This window comes from Alosa alosa, chromosome 16 (assembly GCF_017589495.1).
Source record: "Alosa alosa isolate M-15738 ecotype Scorff River chromosome 16, AALO_Geno_1.1, whole genome shotgun sequence".
In the NCBI taxonomy this organism is placed as follows: domain Eukaryota; kingdom Metazoa; phylum Chordata; class Actinopteri; order Clupeiformes; family Clupeidae; genus Alosa; species Alosa alosa.
The window spans coordinates 31,893,600-31,914,659 of record NC_063204.1 but is presented as its reverse complement, the minus strand read 5'-3'; the positions used below and the strand labels follow the sequence as shown (position 1 = coordinate 31,914,659).

The 21,060-nt window shown below is 39.4% G+C and overlaps 1 protein-coding gene and 1 long non-coding RNA gene across 3 annotated transcripts in view; one reads left to right on the top strand and one right to left on the bottom strand.

The window, feature by feature from the left end:
• Nucleotides 1-338: 338 nt before the first annotated feature.
• The window catches only part of eci2 (enoyl-CoA delta isomerase 2), a 52,727-nt gene continuing 32,005 nt past the window's right edge, over nt 339-21,060 (top strand). Inside the window, exons 1-2 of one of the 2 annotated variants that reach the window (XM_048266015.1) lie at nt 339-462; nt 14,061-14,223. In XM_048266015.1, coding sequence (XP_048121972.1) covers nt 410-462; nt 14,061-14,223 — 216 coding nt within the window. In that variant the 5' untranslated portion in view covers nt 339-409. The remainder of the gene's footprint in view (nt 463-14,060; nt 14,224-21,060) is intronic. The other variant, XM_048266016.1, reaches the window with a different exon arrangement.
• LOC125309239 lies at nt 15,379-15,833 on the bottom strand. Its single transcript, XR_007196091.1, has 2 exons — nt 15,789-15,833; nt 15,379-15,486 (listed from the first exon to the last, which is right to left on the bottom strand). It is a non-coding gene; the product is annotated as an uncharacterized LOC125309239 (long non-coding RNA).

The window sequence follows — 21,060 nt, the reverse complement described above, 5'->3', positions numbered from 1 at the left end:
CCAGAGCCCGTCTACGGAGAGCCTCCCCACTCTCTATTAATCCCATACAAACCGAATTTGGCTGCAGTTCACCAGAGTTCACCTAGATGGCGATCGCGGGCGAGTCCAAAATACATGGGGTCCTATGGAGCTACATGGCTACATTTATTGTTTTCACCTGTTTAACAACTGAAACCCTCAGATTTTAATATATAAAATATATATTAAATATATATTATATTAAATATATTAAATATATATATTAAATATATCCCGAGAAAAGTGGATTTTGAGGGGTACAGCTCCATAGACCTCCATTCATGTGGACTCGCCCACGAGCGCCCCTAGATGCAGTACCACACCGGAAGAGTTCCGAGAGTGAAGGTTCTCCCCTTATTAGACCTCTGGTACCAACCCTTGCCCCTCTGTTATGGCCGCTGCATTAAAATGGTTTAGTCCTGGACGACTCGTCAGAATTACTCGGTAAGTCTGATCTTTTATTTTTTTGCATTGTTAAGTTAACGTTACCTCTGACGTTATCGATGGTTTAGAAGTCATGCAAATGATTTCTGAAACAATTGTTACTGTATGTCGTTTTCGTCCTCTGGCTTAAAGGCCGTGTTGCAGGGTTCATTTTCCAACGAATTTGCACAATTTGCTTGTTGATAATAAACATTTAAACTGTTATCCATTGTATTTGATGTTGTTGGGTATCACAAAACGGAATATAATACGAAAAAGCAGGTACTATTTCACAGCGTTTGAAGTGATTCTCCTTTCCCCCACAATGCATTGCATTACGTCACCTTGGGGAGTCTACAGACCAAAGCCCACCTTGAGACCCTTGAGAGTAATGAGAGAGGAGTAGACGAGTAAGGGATTGTTCAGCAGTAGATAGCGCAGATTATAGATAAATAGATAGGCTATAGATAGCCTAGATATGTATATAGACAGGTAGATAGATAGGTAGATAGATCATGTAATATGCTGGTCACAGGGGAGCTCCTCGACTAGCGGCCAAAATGCACTCGCTTCCCTAGTTACTGCAGCTCTCCACCAGTTTCCATCGGGACGGCACAGCCCACACAAGCACCTGCAAAACTGCGACTTGCCCATATTATCTCCCTCTTTGGTAAGCCGTACCCTGACGATGTCAATGGCAATCAATCACGAGCAGTAGTTATCGAAAATATTCATGCTGAAGACACGACCAGCCTAATCGGCGGCGGCTAGAAGCTAAGTAACTGGGGTGGCTCACAGGTGGGACTAAAAAGTTAGCCCAGCTAGCTATCATGATGCTTCATATTCTGATCTTCTGACTAAGTTTGCCCGGTAGCCTACTTATCTGAACTAACGACATGATCACCATCACTAGATATAAAGAAAATGTTGACTTTCATTCGGTGCTGTTCACTGACAGTAACAAAAAAAGTAATGTTATAAGCATAATACATTGAACTGAATAGGTGCATTATGTAGCCTATATAACGAGGCCTCTCAAATTCAGAAAATTGCATTAAACTAAAATCGGAAGACATTGTTATCTTTGTTAGACCATAGGGTAGCTGTGATATAAATGCTGTGACGAAACTCGAAGTGTAAATATACAAACTTTATGTTGAAAGTGTAACCGCGACCGTTTCCCATAGGAATGAATGTAAAACATACCCTTCAAAACGAGACCTCCCGAAATTCAGAAAAATTACTAAATTGATATCAGGCACCGTTATTACCATTGGTAGATCATAGGGTAGCTGTGATATAAATGCTGTGACGAAATTCGAAGTGTAAATATACAAACTTTATGTAGAAAGTGTAAGCGCGATGTCCATTGAAATGCATTGAAATGAATAAAGCGCAGATCAAGTAGTCCCCAAAGTGACGTCATCACCGAATTGCGTACAAAAAACGCGCTAATGCTAAAAACAACAAAAACTGGCATTTAACACCATTTGGAGACATTTTTAAAAATGATATACATATATTGAGTGCTTTATGTACCCATTAATCAACAGTGGTGGTTAACCTGCAACACAGGCTTTAAAACGATATCAGTTGGTAACGTAAACTTAACATTGATTTATCTGCTGGAATTTTGTGAGTAAATGGCTCCCCACTAAGGGCATGACTAATTTAATTCGCGCAAATCCAACCCCATATGACAGAACTACGTTATGGCATAATAATGTTAGGACCTGCAACACGGCTAAGTTAACGTTAACGTTATTAATCTTTACAGAAAAACAGTAGCAGCTAACGTTAAAGGCAGTAGTTAACATGTCAGTTCAGCCAATGTCTTAGCCTCAGTATGTTGCGAATGCAGTAGACCAATATTTCTCAAACTTTTTCAGACCAAGGACCACTTATAAAAACCAAGGACACCTAAAAAATAACCTCACGGACCACCTAGTTAAAAAAACAACAGTAGCTACTTCAACAGTATATTACACAATAGGCCTACTCACTCGACTACCTTGCCGATTGTCTTTGCACCTTAAATTCCCACATAGCAAAATTTGTCTGGCCCACCTCTGGGCCACTAGGCCTACCTTGCCTCAGGGTTGCCTCAGTGTTGGTCCACTTCTTGGTCCCCGGTCCAAAAATGGCCCAGTCACTGATAACTGACACAAAGAATTTGCTCTGGCCCACGTGTGACCCACACACAGTAAAATGACTGTTATTGTTTCTCTTGGCCCAGGTGTGGCCCACACACAGTAAAATGACTGTTATTGTTTCTCTTGGCCCAGTTGTGGCCCACACACATCAAAGTGACTTATTGAGTGTTGGCTGAATGGCTGGGTCCCCGGGCCTGTGCTGGCCCACACACCATAAAACTGATATGCTGAGTGTTGGCTGAGTGTCGGCTTGGTCCCCGGGCCTGTACTGGGCCACCCACTATAAAACTGATCTGACTGAGTGTTGGCTGAATGTCGGCTGGGTCCCCAGGCCACATGTGGCCCATTAACTACCAAAAGTACTTGAAAATAAACAGAAATCCAGAACTAAAGCTAGATACATTTTTACAAGATACTTTTATTGACAACAGGGTTTCCCGCAGGAAATGTGTTAGTCAAGGTGGTAGGTCGTAGGTCTCGGGGGTGGGGGGGGGTTCTGGTATCGGTTGCCATCCGAGCGAGGGGGGGGGGGGTGTTCTTGTATCGGTTGCCGTCGGTGGGGGTGTGGGTGTTGGCGTCTTGTTTGTGCGATACACTACAGACTGTATATTTAACAATTATTTATTAAACACTACAATTTTGAAATAAATAACCAGCTTCTCAAAATAACAGTTAACAAAGAACAAAGTAACAACACCAAACAAACTATACAACAGTATACAAATATTTCAAACTAATTTCAACTATTACAAACTATAGAACAAGTGCAAAAGAAAGTGCAAAACAACAAAATGGGCAAATGTGATCAGTCACTACTTATGGCAGAGCTGACAACTAGCATTGTTACAAGCCATCCTCCTTGGCTTTAAAAAGATCATTTCAAGGGCCCAGTAATTGCACTGTTTTACTATTGGACCATTAATGCTTATCTTCATGCAGGCTGTCAGACTGTTGACCTGCAGCCTGTTCCGCAAGTCTGTCCTGATCTATAGACCGAGAGTGAATGAAGTTTAGATCATTTGATAGTTTTGTGTTCCATATGGATGGAATTTGACCTCGGAGCGCTTTTTAATTTAGAGGCCGGAGTGGCCGCTCTGTTCCGCTCCCATACCGCTCACACCACGAGTCTGAGGCATGCCCACTAATAAAACCAAGACCATTAATTTTCAAAGATATTGGCCATATAGCCTAAGTTCGTTGATGGGACAAAGAAATAAGAGCAACGGCAATATATTTCACTCAGAACATTTATTTTAAAAGATTGCAACACTGATAGTGCAACAACAAACAAGCTTGGCAACGTTAACTAAAGGGATCAGTAATTGCCAAAAGAACGAAAATGACAAATCACGCAGTCGGCTAAATATTTTAAACTTGCGCCAAACGGATGAACCCAGCATCGGTGCGTCGCATAAATTAAAACACAAATTGAAGCAACATCTTGATCATTGGACAACCCTACCACTAAACCTTTCCATAGGCCTGCAACGTTTATGACATAAAAAGTGGAATATGAACGCATTTCATCACACCTGACAATTAAATGGAGCTGTGGCTGTTCGCGATTTGACTGATTCTTGAGATCAAGGAGCGAGATATTTGCACCGCTCAGCTCCGCTCACTAGCTCTGATTCGGAGGCATATCACGTATGTAAAGATTATAAAATCTGATTATTTTTTTTCGATTCATGACACGTTTCTTCTTATTTTTTAATGCGTTCTGCGGAGAAGGGAGATTGGCGTTGGTCACGTTTTTTTTTGACGACGTAGTTAAGGCGGCAGGCTGGTTTTGCCAAGGCGGCCGCCTTGACTGCAAAGTACTGCGGGAAACCCTACCCGATTAGATTAGATTAGATTAATCTAATTTTCCCCCCAATTTCTCTTGTAGATAGAGAAAAACTTGTGTATAGGAGATTCACAATTTTGTCCTCTACTCAGTGATAAAAACAGAATAAATGTATCACCTTTTGTTCAAAAGTTATGATACATTTATTAGACCTTTGCAGACAGCACGAAACATTCCATTTTTTCATACTTGACAGTGTTTCCCACAGAATTGGATTCAATTTGTGACGGTAGCTGACTTGGACAGGGGGGCGGGGGGTATTAAGATCGTCTTGGTAGTGTATAGGTCTAATTGAGTGCCTGTCACTTTAAGACTTTAAGACGAGTAGCACAGTTAAAAGGCTGCTGATGTGTGGATTAGGGCTGGGCGATAAAACGATAGCAATATGTATCGCAATAGACAAGTAACCGATATCAATAAAAAATAAGTTTAATAGAACATTCGATAATTAAAAGCAACACACACCTCCCGCCTTTAGCCATAAATAAATAGGCTAAATATAGCTTGCATTGTAGTATGTGCAACTCTACCAGGCGATAGAAGTAGGCCTACCTCAACACAGACTCTCAATGAGTCCTTGCCCGTGCACTCTCTCTCTCTCTCCCTCTTAACAGGTGCATCCCTCCTCAGCATGCACACGTAATCCAAACATTCACAATCCTGCAAGACAACTGGCTAAATTGCTATAAAATTTGGTTAGCATCATTAGCACGCTGCACGAATTTGTTCAAAGCTGTTGCATTTAAATTGACTGCTAAATTCTAATAATCTCAATCGCGATGCAAATGGAAAAGTATTTTCCAAGACTCAAACGGGCCTGTCCCAAGGAGAAAAAGTATTCATTTGAAACTTAAACACACGTGGGGAAACTGAACAGTCCTAACAGTAGACTAGGCCTATGATAAACTAGCAAATTAAGCTACTTTGTTTACAATATTTCCAGGCTTCAACCAGTGCTGCTTTTCATTCAGACTTATGTGCACATTTATTTATTTGAGTGTTTTTCATGATTATGTTGCTATTTCTTTTCCCTGTTTGCTTTGATTGATAACTGTGGTGATTAAAATCAGAGGAGGGTTAAGTTTAAAATAAAAGTGTTTAAATTGAACCCCCCCCCTTTTTTAAAAGAAAATCAATAATTATCGATATCGACTGATATGAAATACTTATATCGTGATACAGTTTTCAGCCATATCGCCCAGCCCTAGTGTGGATGCAATTCATAACGTTTTCTACATAGTTAAAATAAAGGTTCGTACTTCTCCTTGGGACAAGCACTTTTGAATTTTGGAAAACACTTTTCCATTTACATCGGGATTTTGTAAACATTCAGTGTCAAGAGTCAATAAAATGAGCCCTTCAACGAAATGACAAGCAGCTGTAGGCTAAGCAGGCTAAATTCGACATCCAAACAGTATTCTAACGTTATTTTTGAGATACTGCTTGATTGCATAACTGAACTTAGTTTAGTTTCTTCAATGTAGCCTATGTACTCTGTTGTGATAAGACCTTAGCAGAGTTAACTTCAATGCAGCAGTTTTGAACAAATTTGCACAGCATGGTCACGATGCTAAGCAGATTTAATAGCAATTTAGCCAGACGTCTTCTATACAATGCTTCTATGTGGCAACAACAATCCTTCAACAATTGTGAATATTTTGTTAAATGCACATGCAGAGGAGGGGCAGCCTGGGGGCAGCAGGCTACTAGAGAGAGCGGGGTGGGGTAAGGAAAGGCTGCGTGCGTAAAAAGTGCAGCTCAATGGCAACGCAAGGATTTGATCTTATATTTAATTTAAATGAAATTAAACATAGAATATTAATCTGTGGCGGTCGATTTTGATTTCATGACGCCCCGCCACAGATTAGTCAATACATGGGAAACACTGCTTGATGCCCTTGTGAGACAAAAAGGCTTATTGTGTGGCCATGCTACATGGCAGAGATAAGATATACCCACCATTGTAATCAGGAGAACTAGCCCTTTAAAATGGTACATATCATAGTTAATACGTTTGAGTGTAACACATATTGTTTTTAAACAATACCTTCAAAATTCAATTCACAAAATTCAAACACAAACTCAAAATAACCACAGAAATATCAATTTGTCAAGATTAATTAGTGGTGGGCGGTATACCGGTTCACACCGTAAACCGGTGTATATTTTCGTTATGATAAGAATTTTTAATATACCGCCATACCGGTGTATTTGATTACACAACGTTTGGAACGCTGCGCCGCACGACAGTGTTTCAGACGGGACTTTTTTCACACGCACGCATGGTGCGACTGCGAGGCAGGCATAGTGAGGGTAAACACAAAACACCTTAAGTTTTTCCCCTGAAGTATGACCCTTAAGGTTTAATTTATCCTTAGGTAAGGGGTTTATTTAAGGGTGTTGCACAGAATACCTTAAATTGTTTCTTTAGTTAAGGAAAAAACGTTAAGGGATACTGCATTGAAAGGGATTTACCGTCACAAAAATTCTATTGAGATTGTTCATTAGCTGTAACTAGCTGGCTAGTAGGTGATGTCGTTAGTTAGCAACCCACCGAACACAGTGAAGTTTAATGATCTTATCATTCATCTCACCTTAAGAATATTCGTTGAAATTATCCAGGTAGCAAGTAAAGCATGTTATAGACATGAACTGAGCAATTCTAGCTGGCTAGTTAGAAATGATCCTGACTGTCATCAGTGCACCAAAACGAACTTTTTTGTTAATGTTTTGCCTAGCGAACCGAACCGAAACTCATGGCAGGCTAACAAGACATCGACATCTACATGAAGTTAACGTTAGCCTACCACTAACGTCATGCAAACCACACAATAACAATAAGGCATGTTTCTAATAGGCCTATTTGACAGAGTAAGCATATTAGCAGAGAGGTTTTATTTTAAATTGTATAATTTTCAAAAAAGTATAATTATTGCAAGTTGCACTACTTTTTGTATTGGTTTTATACGTTTTATTGGTTATATAAGATGTTTGTGAAATTTGCACAGTAAAAGTTCTGTATTTTGACTGCAATTGTCTTTGCATTCTGATTAGATTCTTCATTAGAGTCATGAGTAGAATCATGATCTTCTTGAATTTCCCCTGGGGATCAATAAAGTATCTTATCTATGAGTGTCTCTTTGTAAACAGCATCATTTTCTGGGGCCATGCAAAACTGCATTACCACTAGTGTGGAGTTATTCTACATCATGACAGTAAAATAGACCATCCTTAGTCAATGTACTGCAGCAATTCCTCTCTCAACCTGTAGAAAATGCTGTGAACATCTGATTATGCATGAAAAAAAAAATACCGTCATATACCGTGAAACCGTAAGAATTTTGAAAAATACCGTGATATACAGTTTTGGTTATACCGCCCAGCACTAAGATGAATCTTACTTTTCACCTAATGTCTATTGTAGATATAGTGTGTAAAAGATAGACAGTGTTGTGTTCTCCTCAGTGAAAAAAACAGAATCAATTTATCACCTTTGGTTCAGAAGTTATGATTCATTTACTCATAACTGCAAGTTGCAGTAACAAGTATAATTTCTAAAGAGTAGGAGGTTTTCCTTTCCTGGTTTGACATCTGACCAAAAAATACACAGATATAATGGTCATGTAACAAATATAAGATGTTTTACCATCAAAACAAGATGCATAGCTAAATATAGGATGTCTTGCTGTACTCTGAAGAGGCTACATCAATTGTGGGGAGGAAAGATAAAGGCTGAAATAAAGACTAGGCAGATGGTAACTGCTTCTCCGTGTGCTTTATTCTACTATGAAAACAAGAATAAGAGGCACTGGCACATGTGTTAGGTTTACAAAAGAGTAAATAAATCATTTTATTTAGATAAGTCTTTAACAATTTTATTAAATAACCAGGAACAACTTCAGGTAAATAACATAAACATATGTTTACAAACAGGCAGTAACTATTAGAACTACAAGAATGACAAGACAACAGTATAACAAAGATCAACAAAACACTTTAACATGGTGAACAAAGCATCAATTCATATTAACATTCACACATATATACAATTAAAACATTAGAAGAAATGCAATACATTTAACAACCATACAGCATACAATTCAATATAATTATCGAAATCATTTGCCATACACATAAGGTGATACACTAACGCCACATTCACACCAGATCTGTGGTGTGTGTGTTGTCACAGCTGTGGTGTGTGTGTCTGTCCATCTAAGCCTAGCAGACTATGAGGTGTAAATGCTACTGGAGTTGCATGTGTTAGAAGGATAGGCAAATTGTATGCTTTCTACCTGACATTTCTACCTGACATGGGACTTGACCAAGCTCAAAATAAAGAAATTGTCAGATAAGAAAATTAGAAATTGAATTACAAATCTAACCAAACTATTATCACTATAATCCCTGTCATTATTGTTATAAGCAACACTCTTATCACAACCAGTTGGGCACACACACACACACACACACACACAAACATGCTTACCCAGCTGAGGCATTACTCTGCTCCTCTAGCACATCATTGTCTTCCTCTTCATCCAGAAGCTACCCATCCATGTCCCATGTCCATGCCATCGTGCCATCGTGGTCTTTGGGGTCATGTTTGCCATCAGCAGTCGGCTGCTTTCACCTCAGTTGCACATACTTCTCTCCCTCCATCTAAAATAACAAAAAAATCACAGGTCTGATAGGGAATAGGTTGTTTAGTTTTATTTTACATTACTTCCACATAATCTTAATCACCACCAACCATGACTTTTTTCACTAAAAGTATTATTGTCACTGGAGGACTCCAATATTGCTTGGAGAGGGAACATTAGTCTCCGAGCTCACTAAGTGTTAATTGCCTTGGCTTATAGCATACCAGCTTACAAGCAAACATTGATTCATGAACATGAGTCAGGAGATATGACAGAAAACATCTAGCATAACAGCATATGCATACACATACACACCGTGAATAGGCTATATGCGTAAAGACAAAACACCCCCTTAGAAAATAATGTGTCGATGAGTAGGCTTGGGTGTATGAGCTCCCATCATAGTTAGCCACCCAAAAACCTCATAATCGTAGCAGCCAACCTTACAGCCTAAAAGCTAAACAATACTAAGACACATTTATAACAAATCTTCAGTCATGCATTCATGAAAACAGCAGTCAACACACACGCGCATTATGTTACGGCCATGCATACAAGGTGTAATAACGTGGATAACAAGTAGTAATAACATAAAAAGACTTGTTTTTACCTCAGATGATCCAGTAGTTTCTCCTTTAGACGACGTCAAGATGAACCATGCATAGTGCTTCCTGCTGTTTTTCCTCTAGTGGAGGGAGACGTCAACTCTTGATTTTTCCTTCACGTAGTAAAAGAAATTTGCGCCACAAATCCCTTAACCAATCAAATTAGAGCGTGCGGTCTGCAAAGGGTTAAGTGACATATACGTAAGAGGTCGGAAATACGGGATAGTCGGTAATAGGTGATGTTCCGATAAGTAACTAAAGAGCTCAAAAAGGTTCAAATATATGCCTGGGGTAGGCTACTTGTAGAAGTGACATCCGATACCCTGACCGTGTGAAACATTAACCACACATAACTTTGCATTGAGCCTATAGGATAGGCTGCTACTTTTCAGTGAAGAAATCTGAGTTTGTACGAATATGTTCCCTTTATTTGTGTTCATAACTGGGTCAGTGACGTTTTAGAATTTCAAAACAGTAAAAAAATAAAAATGAAAAGACAAGTTAAATATGGCATTTTTTGTGTAAATCTGTATATTTTTTGATTTTATAAGTGCCCTTTATAAAAAATAACAATATGGCACTTTAATGTGTTTCATTGTATACAGTCCTTGAAAATGTCATACGGTAAAACGAAGTTATTTTTAGAAATAAATTAAATTTGATATTCATGACGGGGTCAAATACAACCAAAAATGCAATACTTGATCTGTTCTATAACTAGTTGCAAATTATAAACACTTCCACCATAAATACTAGATATTTTGTATTTTAACAACAACAGCATATCATCTATTAACATTTGTTCTATTTTTTTGCTAGAAATGAACCAAAAATGCCTTGAAGTTAACTATATATCATACTAGCTCTCCTCCATTATTTTCATTTACCATGTAAACTAATAAAGTATTTATTTTCTTTTTTTTTTAATTCAATCTTTTACCGTATGACATATTTTGCTTTACCGTATAACATAGTAGAATTTCAATGTTTCATTGCATTTTTATGTAATAAATTGATGTAGGCCGATTAAGAATAGTTTTAAAGAAACACAAGGGGTCATTCCACGTCAATTCAACCAGGGCCCACGCACTTAGGTCTCTGAATCATTCTGAAAAAATTACCAGGTGTACCTATGTTACCCAGGAGACACACTGTAAAATTACTCTTATGTAAGATCCATACTCCAAGATACAGCCAATTTTACAGGGGGAGGGGGGTGTCGATTTTGTTCGGCCTCTTTTTTTTGTCAAAGTTCACAAGCCCACAGCGCAAGAACTAAACCATGTAGGAGGCTCAAATTTTGCATGCTGGTACATAGATAGTAATAGTATGTAGCAAAATGGTCACGTTTGGTCTGGATAATCCTGCATGGTCTTAGCTGTCCCTCAAAGTTGATACAAATTTTATTGGAGTTTTTGGCTGGGCTCTGTTTAGGCCTTCAGAAAACATATACTCAACATAGGCTCTTGATTTATTTTCCTCACTGAGATAAGTAGAAACACTCTCACTAAAAACAATGAACAGAAAATAAATTCCTTCAGGGTCTGAAAAATCATTTTGGTTCTCATTTTCAGAGCACCCAAACACCTTGTGGGAATATGCAAAGATTTTTTTATATTTTTTTCTTTATTCTCCATGATCCTTTCTTTTTAAAAACACCAATTTGACTTGTCTTATGCAAATCTTTCTTTTTCACTTTCCACCCTGAACATGGGCAAAATGCACCATTGAGATCAATATGTTTTGTATTTTTTGTGTTTTTTGGGCACAGAGCTGTGTCTTCACAACCGATGCAATGCCAACAAAGTTCTTTAGCAACTGACCAACCTGGTGAATTCATTGGCAGTCTGGAGATAACGTTAACGTTAGGCCTTGTAGACTGCAGTCTGGAGATCACTGGAAGCACAGTCTAAAGTAGGCCTACTGGGCGATCGTGTAGATCCGCAATTCGGTGGACTTTTAACAGCGACCGTTTGTTGCTCCGTGAGATTGCAGCCCTTCACCGTTAACTCTAGTCTACAGTTGGCATGGCAGCTCGCAGGTCAGCAACAGCTCGGCGGCCACGGCAGATCTTTCGCAGAGTAGCCTAGGTCCAGCTGTCCCGAGAGATCCCCTCGACCAGACAGTGAAGTGCAGCACCGCTCACGGATGGATGGAAGGATGTCCGATCACTGATCTATAAAGAACAGTTTGTGTTCTTTATAGATCAGTGTGTCCGATGCCCAGGTAAAGCAAAAGCTAGCCATAGCAAGCTCCCAACGGACAAACGTCAACGACATCAGCTGACTTAGAAGCAGTAAAAAGGACTAAGAATAACACGAAAACTATCAAAAATAACGTAAATAAATAGTGAAAACATTTAACTAGACAAACCGATACAAAAAATAAACATGACATTACATAAAATTACGAACATTACATAAAAACAAACAAAAACATGATGCCAGACGGAGCAGCGTGTCTCGCCAGCGCCCCTGTAACCTAGCAACTGCAACTGCAAGTAATTAATATTCAGTTTCAAAATGGCTTCCAAACTTTGTTTTACCGTATGACAGGGAAAATGTGTTTTTGTGGAACAATTTGGTTTAAATACTAATGACATTTCTGAAAGGTCTAGCTTACTTTAATATTTATCTTAAGACTTGAAAAAATATGCCAAATGAAAAAGTTGATCATTTTTAAACATTTTTAATTATTTTAACCCTTTGCAGACCGCGCCGAACATTCAATTTTTTCATACTCGATGGCCTTATGGCACAAAAAGGCTTATTGTGTGATTATGCTACATGACAGAGATATAATTTACCCACCATTATAATCAGGAGAAATAGCCCTTTCAAATGGTAAAGAGCCACACCCACTGGAGCTTAGGAGTCCCACATTAGGCAGTGTCCCACATTAGGACAGTTTAGTATTAGGGATGCACGATATATCGGCGGCCGATATATTATTAGCCGATAAGTGAAAAAATGAAAATATTATTATCGGTCCGATTAACAGAATTCTGGCCAAGATTTGCGCAGATATTTTTTAAAGTCCTAATTTAGGCCTACGTAAGGTCCGTCCTGCTACACTGAGCTACTTGAGCTTGGTTGGCTATACTTTTTCCTCAATATAATGTTAGTGGTGTGAATGTATTTCACCACTCTTAACAAGATCTGTGGATATGCGATCATTTGGGAATCTGTGCATCTCAAAATCTCGTGAATGATCCACCATTTAACCTTAACAGAGCGGAGCTCAGCCCTATCTAGAGCCGTCTTGTGCTGGTGTGTTTGTACTTTACCGTGCTGGTCGGGGAAACAAATAAACAAACTCGTTAGTGGGACAAGTACATCAGTAGGCCTAGTTCTAAGTTGTGTTTTAGTATTATATTTGCATTACTTTAGCTTGGGTTTTGTATTATTACCTAGAAATATGCTAAGCATTCGTGCTTCAGTTCCAGACAGGTCATCATAATAAGTTATTAAAACCTTCGTGGCTAACGCCTTTCATTTCTGCTGCAGCAGGTTGTGCGCAACAGAGTAGACATAAGATACAGTCTGAGGAGTTGCAGCTTTATTCAGTTACCTGCAGTTGAAACTAAACCTAAGTTTCCCTCACAAACTCTGATTTGGTCGCTATACTGTAGCTTATTCCAAGCTGAGCCGTTTATGAGCATTTAGTCCTAAATGAAAACGATTCAAACTCTCTAGCCACTCACTCGCAATTCACTGACGTCAGGTTCACTTAAAGGAGCCACACATACTGTAGGGCTAGGCTACTGTTATGTTGTTGACTGCTGTATTATTGAGGACTATTCTAGTTCTGTCCATGATTTGGTGGTAGGTAAAATTACTGCAATAAAATTATGCTTATTAAATGCTTTCCCAAAATCACTTTTCACATTTTTTTTCAAGAGTAATATTATCGGTTATCGTATCGGTATCGGCCACAACAAACCAATAAATATCGGTTATCGTTATCGGCCCTAAAATTCCATAACGGTGCATCTGTACATGGCGCAAACAATGGAGCCTCGTTACACAATAGAAATAGTGCAAGCATTTTTTATTATTATTGACAGACAGATCTCTTCTTTTTTTCAGATTGCACATAATGTGTTATCTATTTAAATGTCTTTTTTAAAATATTTGTTTTTCTAAAATTATACTTAAAGAAATCCCAATATATCGCCTTATGCACAGTATTGCAATAGATTGAATCGTGACCCATGTATCATGACGTATCGTAACGCCAGATATATTAAAATATTTTGTATTGGTGTATCAAATCGTTTTCATATAGTTGTGAATTTAACTGTAATTGTGTGCATTTCACTCTATTTGATGTATTTTATTTGATAAATTTACACTTTCATTTATTGCATCAGCGCTGCAAAAGTGTTTGGCTGCCACAGTGTTCAACTGCATGTAACCGGATCAGCCATGGGTGTTTCAATGGAAGACTTCAATAATGCTAAGAAGAAGCTGTCCAGTCTGAAAAATGATCCTGGCAATGAAGTTAAACTGAAAATATATGCACTCTTCAAACAGGTGAGGTTTGCCTACACCCACCAATGGAAGTTCTTATCAGGGATGCCAACAGCGTGCTTTTTGGCGACACTGGCTTTTTTCATGTCATCTTGGGTGACTTGTGTAAATCGTCTAGCAGCTACATCCGAAAAGTTTTTTTCTTGGGTGGGGGGGCAGATTGATCAGAGCGTTTTGGCGGAGAGACTGCTGGTCAAATGTCCGGTACTTGTTATATTGTTATAATAATCAATATGATTTGTTTGTTTGTATGTTCGCTTAGCTTAGCACGAAGATAGTAGGGATGCACGATGATATCGGCCCGACATGGGTATCTGCAGATAAAAGCTTCATAACTTAATTATCGCATCGGCCGATATATTTCTGCTGATGTGCCTGGCCGATAAGGTAAATAGTCTCGCATTGACCAAGGATATATGGATGCAATTCATTATTTTTTCTATGTCATTAGATAAAATTAAGTTAAAAAAACTAACAAGTCAAAGAAAATCTTTCTGGCATCAGAAGAGATAAGTGTCTATGTACCTTGGCTGGGCGATATATCGGTATTACGACTGCGACCGATATATTTTTGAAAACGATATGTAGTTGAGACAATATCGTAATACCAGTATTATGTCAAATAATGGGCCATTTTATCAAAGCCAGAGTCATATTTTGTTTACCGTGATCAGAGGTTGGTGCTGATGCCTACCCAGATAGCAAACATACACTGGGATGGAACTGGGCCACAACTACCACAACGTCCGGCACGGATCTGCATAATGGACTTGATCCGGCGTCCAAACGCACATCGGTCCAAAACTGGTCTGGATCCGTTTGACGGATCTGGTTCCAATAAGGGCTAAGACTGGCCCAGTTCCGTATGATAGTCTGTGTTACTGACGTGTTCCAGATCTGCTTATCATATGCAATACGGGTCCGCTTATTGTGTGTGGTACAGACCCGTTTATCAGATATCAGCTGGCTTTATTTGACATGTGAAATGTGATTGGTAATTAATTATCCTGAAAAATCCGTTTGCTACACATTTGCTAACAGGTTCGTTATAGGTTCACCCAGGCTAAAGTTCGTAACGTTTTCCCAACAGCTCAACTAATAAACATAAGCTAGGCTACAAACACAACTTTACACATAAGTGTCTTATTATTTTTTTTATTCAACAACCTGGCTGTAGAAGTGCAATCCCAGACAAAGTTTAAGTCGTGTTAATTCCATCGTGTTCCCATCAATATTCAGGCTGTCTCAGTCATCTCCATGGTCAATCTGAAACAACACAAAATAAACATTAACAGTTAGCCATTTATTCCTTTTTGAAAATAGGCTAAGTCACAATTACACTTGTTTTTTTTTATCATCAGTGATCCTGTTAGCGTTATCACTGTTTTTTTTTTTTTTTTTTCAAAATAGGCTAGTTATTGTGATGGCTGTTTTGCTCAAGCTAAGCTAGTAGCCTATATTGCTGGAAAATAATAGTATAAACTTACTGTAGCCTAAAGTTATCAATCGCTCGGCTGCTTGTTGTTGTCTCTGAATAAACCAACAGAGATAAAAAGCAGATAGCCTACCTTGAAAAGTTGGGCTGTGTCCTAGTCCAACCCCAGGCTGGCAAATCATGTCAAAAAATGTGAGCAAACCAAAGATCCTTGATTAACGTTACTGCTTGGACATCTGCATGCGTGGCACGAATATGGGGTTGTCTCATAGCACTGTTTGATCTGACACAAACAACACTAATTTTACCACTGCTAGGTAATAATAAAAATAATGAAACGAGCATATGATCAATATTGAGCCAACTATATCTTCTTTTCCAGCCTTACTGTAGAAATGAAGTGGCCATGGGAACATAGTGCACCCCCATGGTTTCTAAATTTGTGCCATTCCAAAATACCTTTTTTTTCTTTAGCAGCCAGTTGACAATGAAGTAAGGAAAGGACAGTCAATTTAGCAGAATCAGCACCTTAATTAATATCATTACCACCTGGGTCTGCTGTGAAAAAAATGGTCCTTCGGCTCATATCCGTATCACAGGTTTCACACAAATCAGTGTTTTGTATTTTAAACGCATTTCCTGACTTCCAGTTGAGTTGCGGAAATCGGACCTGGGACAAATCTGTTAACCGGTGATAAAACAGCATTACTAGCAGAGCTGAAACCTCTATCAGGAGCAGATCTGGCCCACAGTCAGATACCGTATGTCCGCTACAGGCGGATCTAAAGGCTTTTATGCGGATCCGGCCCAAAGGAAATTGCTATCTGGGTAGTTCCATTGGCACATCAACGGCTAGACCGAGAATTCTCGTTGTGAAATCAAAACTCCACTGGAGCTCCACGCGGTTTTGTACATGCAGATTTAAGTTACAACACTTTTTACAGCTCTTCGACTCACGGTAAATGTAATTTTTGGTACATAGCCTAGCTAATTTAAATACACTTATGGGTGCTTGCGTTTAGCGATAAAGCACATCTAAAGTCCTAAGGGAGATAACCTACACGCTGATTTTATTAAGAGGATACCCAGCTAGCACAGTTACGTTGCGAGTACGTTGCTGCAATGTAACTGAATGACCCAAAATACATTGCCACAACGTCGTATCCAACGTTGCCAATCCGTAACTGCAACATTAAGTTACGTTGCAGCAACGTGGAATTGAAAGGTGCCGTTTTGTAACCGTAACGTAAGTTACCGACGCCACCAGTCCTGTTCAGCAACGTTGCCACAACATGCAAAGTGAAAGGTGACAATTCGTAACTGCAACGTAACTCCCCAACCTCGCCACTCCGTAACCACAACATCAGGTGACGTTGCAGCAATGTGGAGTTGAAAGTTGCCGTTCCGTAACCGTAACGTAAGTTACCGACGCCACCAGTCCTGTTTAGCAACGTTGCCACAACATGCAAAGTGAAAGAGGACAATTCGTAACCGCAACGTAACTCTCCAACGTTGCCAATCCGGATCTGCAACATTGTTGTAGCAACGTGGAATTGAAAGGTGCCATTTTGTAACCGTAACGTAAGTTACAGACGTCGCCAGTCCTTAACAACAACTGCAGGCAACATTGCGGCAACGTCGCAAGTGAAAGGTTTCATTATGTAACCGCAACGTAACTTGCCAATCCGTAACCGCAACAATAATAAAATTATAGTATGTGCCTTACATGACAACTACCCTTCTTACAGCACTTGTACATAGGCCAATTAATACCTGTAGGCACAGCAAATGCTTTGATCCGGGTGATATTACTGTTACTGTGGGAGAGAGACAACCTATGTAACATCAGATCCCATCTTCATGGTTATCCATTTTGCTATTAATTGCATACAGTCTATGTATGAACTTACCTTATGTGTGTAGCTGATTTTCAACCATTCAGGTTTGATGTCCTCCAACAAGATACACAATGGAATTGTCAGCTGGACTTTTAAGCAAACCTCAACATGAAATAAGAGACACCTTCCCCTTCCTCCTCATCCCCCACCTTGCATATGCACTCGTCCTCTTACATAGTTTCTTCTATCCATTTTCATTCCCACCTTCAACAACCTGTTTGCTTTCTGAACTGGCGTATATTGGTTTTGTCACATCATTTGAAACAAGTGAAATCAATTTTGAGTGGTTGTGTTTAATCGATGACATGTGTATGTCTATTTCTATTTCATTTTTGCCACTTGTGTTTACCAGTATGGATACAGTACATGAACATTAGTGCAGAATGTGTTTTGAGTATGAGTGTTTAAAGTTTTTCAAAAAATTGTGTTTTACCATGTGAAATGGTTTAAGGTATTGACAACAGACTGAATAATTAGCTTAATGAGTTCAAGCAACTGAGAACTTTCTTCAGCCAATGGATTTTAGTGTTTTAGCAACTGAGAAAAACTGTAAGTACTCATATATTTTAGATGTTACATGTAATGTACATATACAGTATATATCACCACATATGTATTGTGCATACATTGTATGTGCATGGTCTCATATATACATATATTGTGCATATATGTTACAATATATATGTACATATATCTTTACAAATATTACCAATACATTTCCCCATATACATCTGAATACATTATGGTGGATATTTCTAACTAATTTGGGGCAGTCATGGCTTACTGGTCAGGACTTGAAACCGAAGGGTTGCTGGTTCGATCCCCGACCAATAGGTAAAATGCTGACCTGATCACGATGTTGTGGCACCATTCTTCATGGTAGCAAATGGCAACATCATCAGCTGACCAGTTCGCAATGTTGTGGCTACATCACTCACAATACTACATGGCAACGTCATCGGCTGACGTCGCGGGGACATTTCCTGATACTAAATAGCAACATCATCAGCTGACCTGATCATGATGTTGTGGCAACATCACTCACAATACTACATGGCAACGCCATAGGCAGACGCCGCGAAACGTTTCCCATAGCACCAAATGGCAATGTCACAAGCTGACCTAATCACAATGTTGTGGCACCGTTCTTAACGGTACCAAATTGCAACATCATCAGCTGACCAGGTCACGACGTCGCTGCAATGTTACTAATGGTACCAAGTGACAACATTGTCTTGCAAAGTATCTGTGACGTTGCAACAACGTAGCCAGAAGGTAATGTCGCGGTGACCAAATGACAACTTTATGGCGAAGTTGCTGCAACGTCATGTGTTAGCTGGGTATGCACGCGAGGACTCGCGAGCAGTCGGGCATAATTTTTTATGATTCCCAAAACCCCATTCAATCATGCATAGGGATTTTTTCTTACGAACCGGAACATGCAAAGGTAATGGTAATGAACGCATACAAAATGACGGTAGTGTCTATCACACTCTTGGTGAGTGACTCAGTTACGTTGTTTAAGTAGCCTAATTGTTTAAAACGATTTAATTGTTATCGATAGCAAGTTACACATGTCTAGGCCATCATAGGCTACATTTGCTTGTCATGTAGGTATCAAACCCTTACGGTAAAAAACTGCATTGTGTGACAAAACTGCAGGTTTTTTTCTGCAGTAGGCCACTGCAATATTTTTGTGCCCAAAATATTGCGTTGTGCAGTACAATGTAGGCCTGTGTTGTCAGTCAGGGATGACTTATTGGTCTTTTGTTATTTGCACAGCTTTATAAGAGCAGCTGTAGCCTACTATGCCTATTGGTATTGGTACTGTAGGCCTATGTTATTGTTTACACTTTTTTGCACACCTGTGTTAGAGCAGTCTTAAATCATTCTAATTAAAGCTGGTTGTGTTGTCATAATTGTCATGTTGAGTGAATATGAAACACTCTGTTTAAAATATCGATATATATCGTATATCGCCAATCAGCCCCAAAATGTCGGGATATCAGTTTGTTTTGGTCCATATCGCCCAGCGCTAGTGTCTTGCAATGTTCATTTCTATGATTTTGGTAAGCACTACATGAATGATAGACATGACTAGTGAGCTAACGGGATAGTTACCTAGAAGGATCTCTCTCAAGATATAACATTTTGCCAATAGGATGCATAGCTTATTTCGGAAATGTCATTAAACTTGTGGGCAGCCGTGGCCTACTGGTTAGCGCCGGAGGGTTACCGGTTCGAACCCCGACCAGCAAGCATGGCTGAAATGCCCTTGAGCAAGGCACCTAACCCCTCACTGCTCCCCGAGCGCCGCTGTTGTTGCAGGCAGCTCACTGCGCCGGGATTAGTGTGTGCTTCACCTCACTGTGTGTTCACTGTGTGCTGAGTGTGTTTCACTAATTCACGGATTGGGATAAATGCAGAGACCAAATACTTAAACCCAAAAGTAGGCCTAAATGAACTAAATTCCATAGCCTAGGTAGGTTAGCAACACAAACTTGAAAGATGCATGTCAGCAAATCAACTTAACATAGCCTACTATTATTTGTTGCTGTGTGGCCACAGCTTCACTTAAACTAGTAGCCTTGTCTCGCTACTTATCACATGACAGCTGCAGGTGTGAAGAGAAAAGACACATAAGCTACAGGAAGCAGATCAGGGTATTGCGATACTTTAGTAGTATTGGTGCGTTCAATGTAGGCCTACTGCGAGACATGTACTAAAAGACAATTACACATTCACATCACAATCAGGAATTATTTTAATAAGACGGTAGGCCTAGACTAATAAGTATTTTATTTTACAATAGTAGACTAATAAGTGATAATTGTTTGCCTGACAGTCTTTAAAGTAGGCTCCATTTCATTTCCAGGGAAATGTTTTTTATGTTTTAGCCTATGTTACAGCAGGAATTAGTGCCTGGCATGTGGGGGGCGTGGCATCACGATGGTTGCTTCCCATCGTGATGTCTGTCAACCATCACAATGGACGATGATATCGTCCATCGGCACAACCCTTTTTTGCATACAGAATGGCTATACTGAAAAGAACCCCATGCCTAATGAGAATTATGGTGGAGGGGCTGTGCTATTGTGGGGCTGTTTTTATTCCCAAAGGCCTTTGGAACCTAATTAAGGTGCATGGTTTCATGAAGACCAAGAAAAAACCTGAACATTTTCAAAGGAAATCTTTCAATCTCTGCCAAGACACTAGAAGTTGGTCATGATTAGATCATTCATCAGGTCAATGAACCAAAACAAATGTCCAGATCAAAACAAATATGGTTTGCTGAACACAAAATCAAGCTTCAGACATTGCCATCTCAGTCCCCTGATCTAAACTCCATATAATAGTAAAACAGTGGGGTGAGTCAAAGAGGAGAATGCAGAAGTGTAGACCTAGGAATCTGGACGATCTGGGGAGATTTTGTAAAGACGAACGGTCTTAAATCCCTTGCTTTGTATTCTCCAACTTTATGGTGTGTCGTAAGAGAATATTACAAGC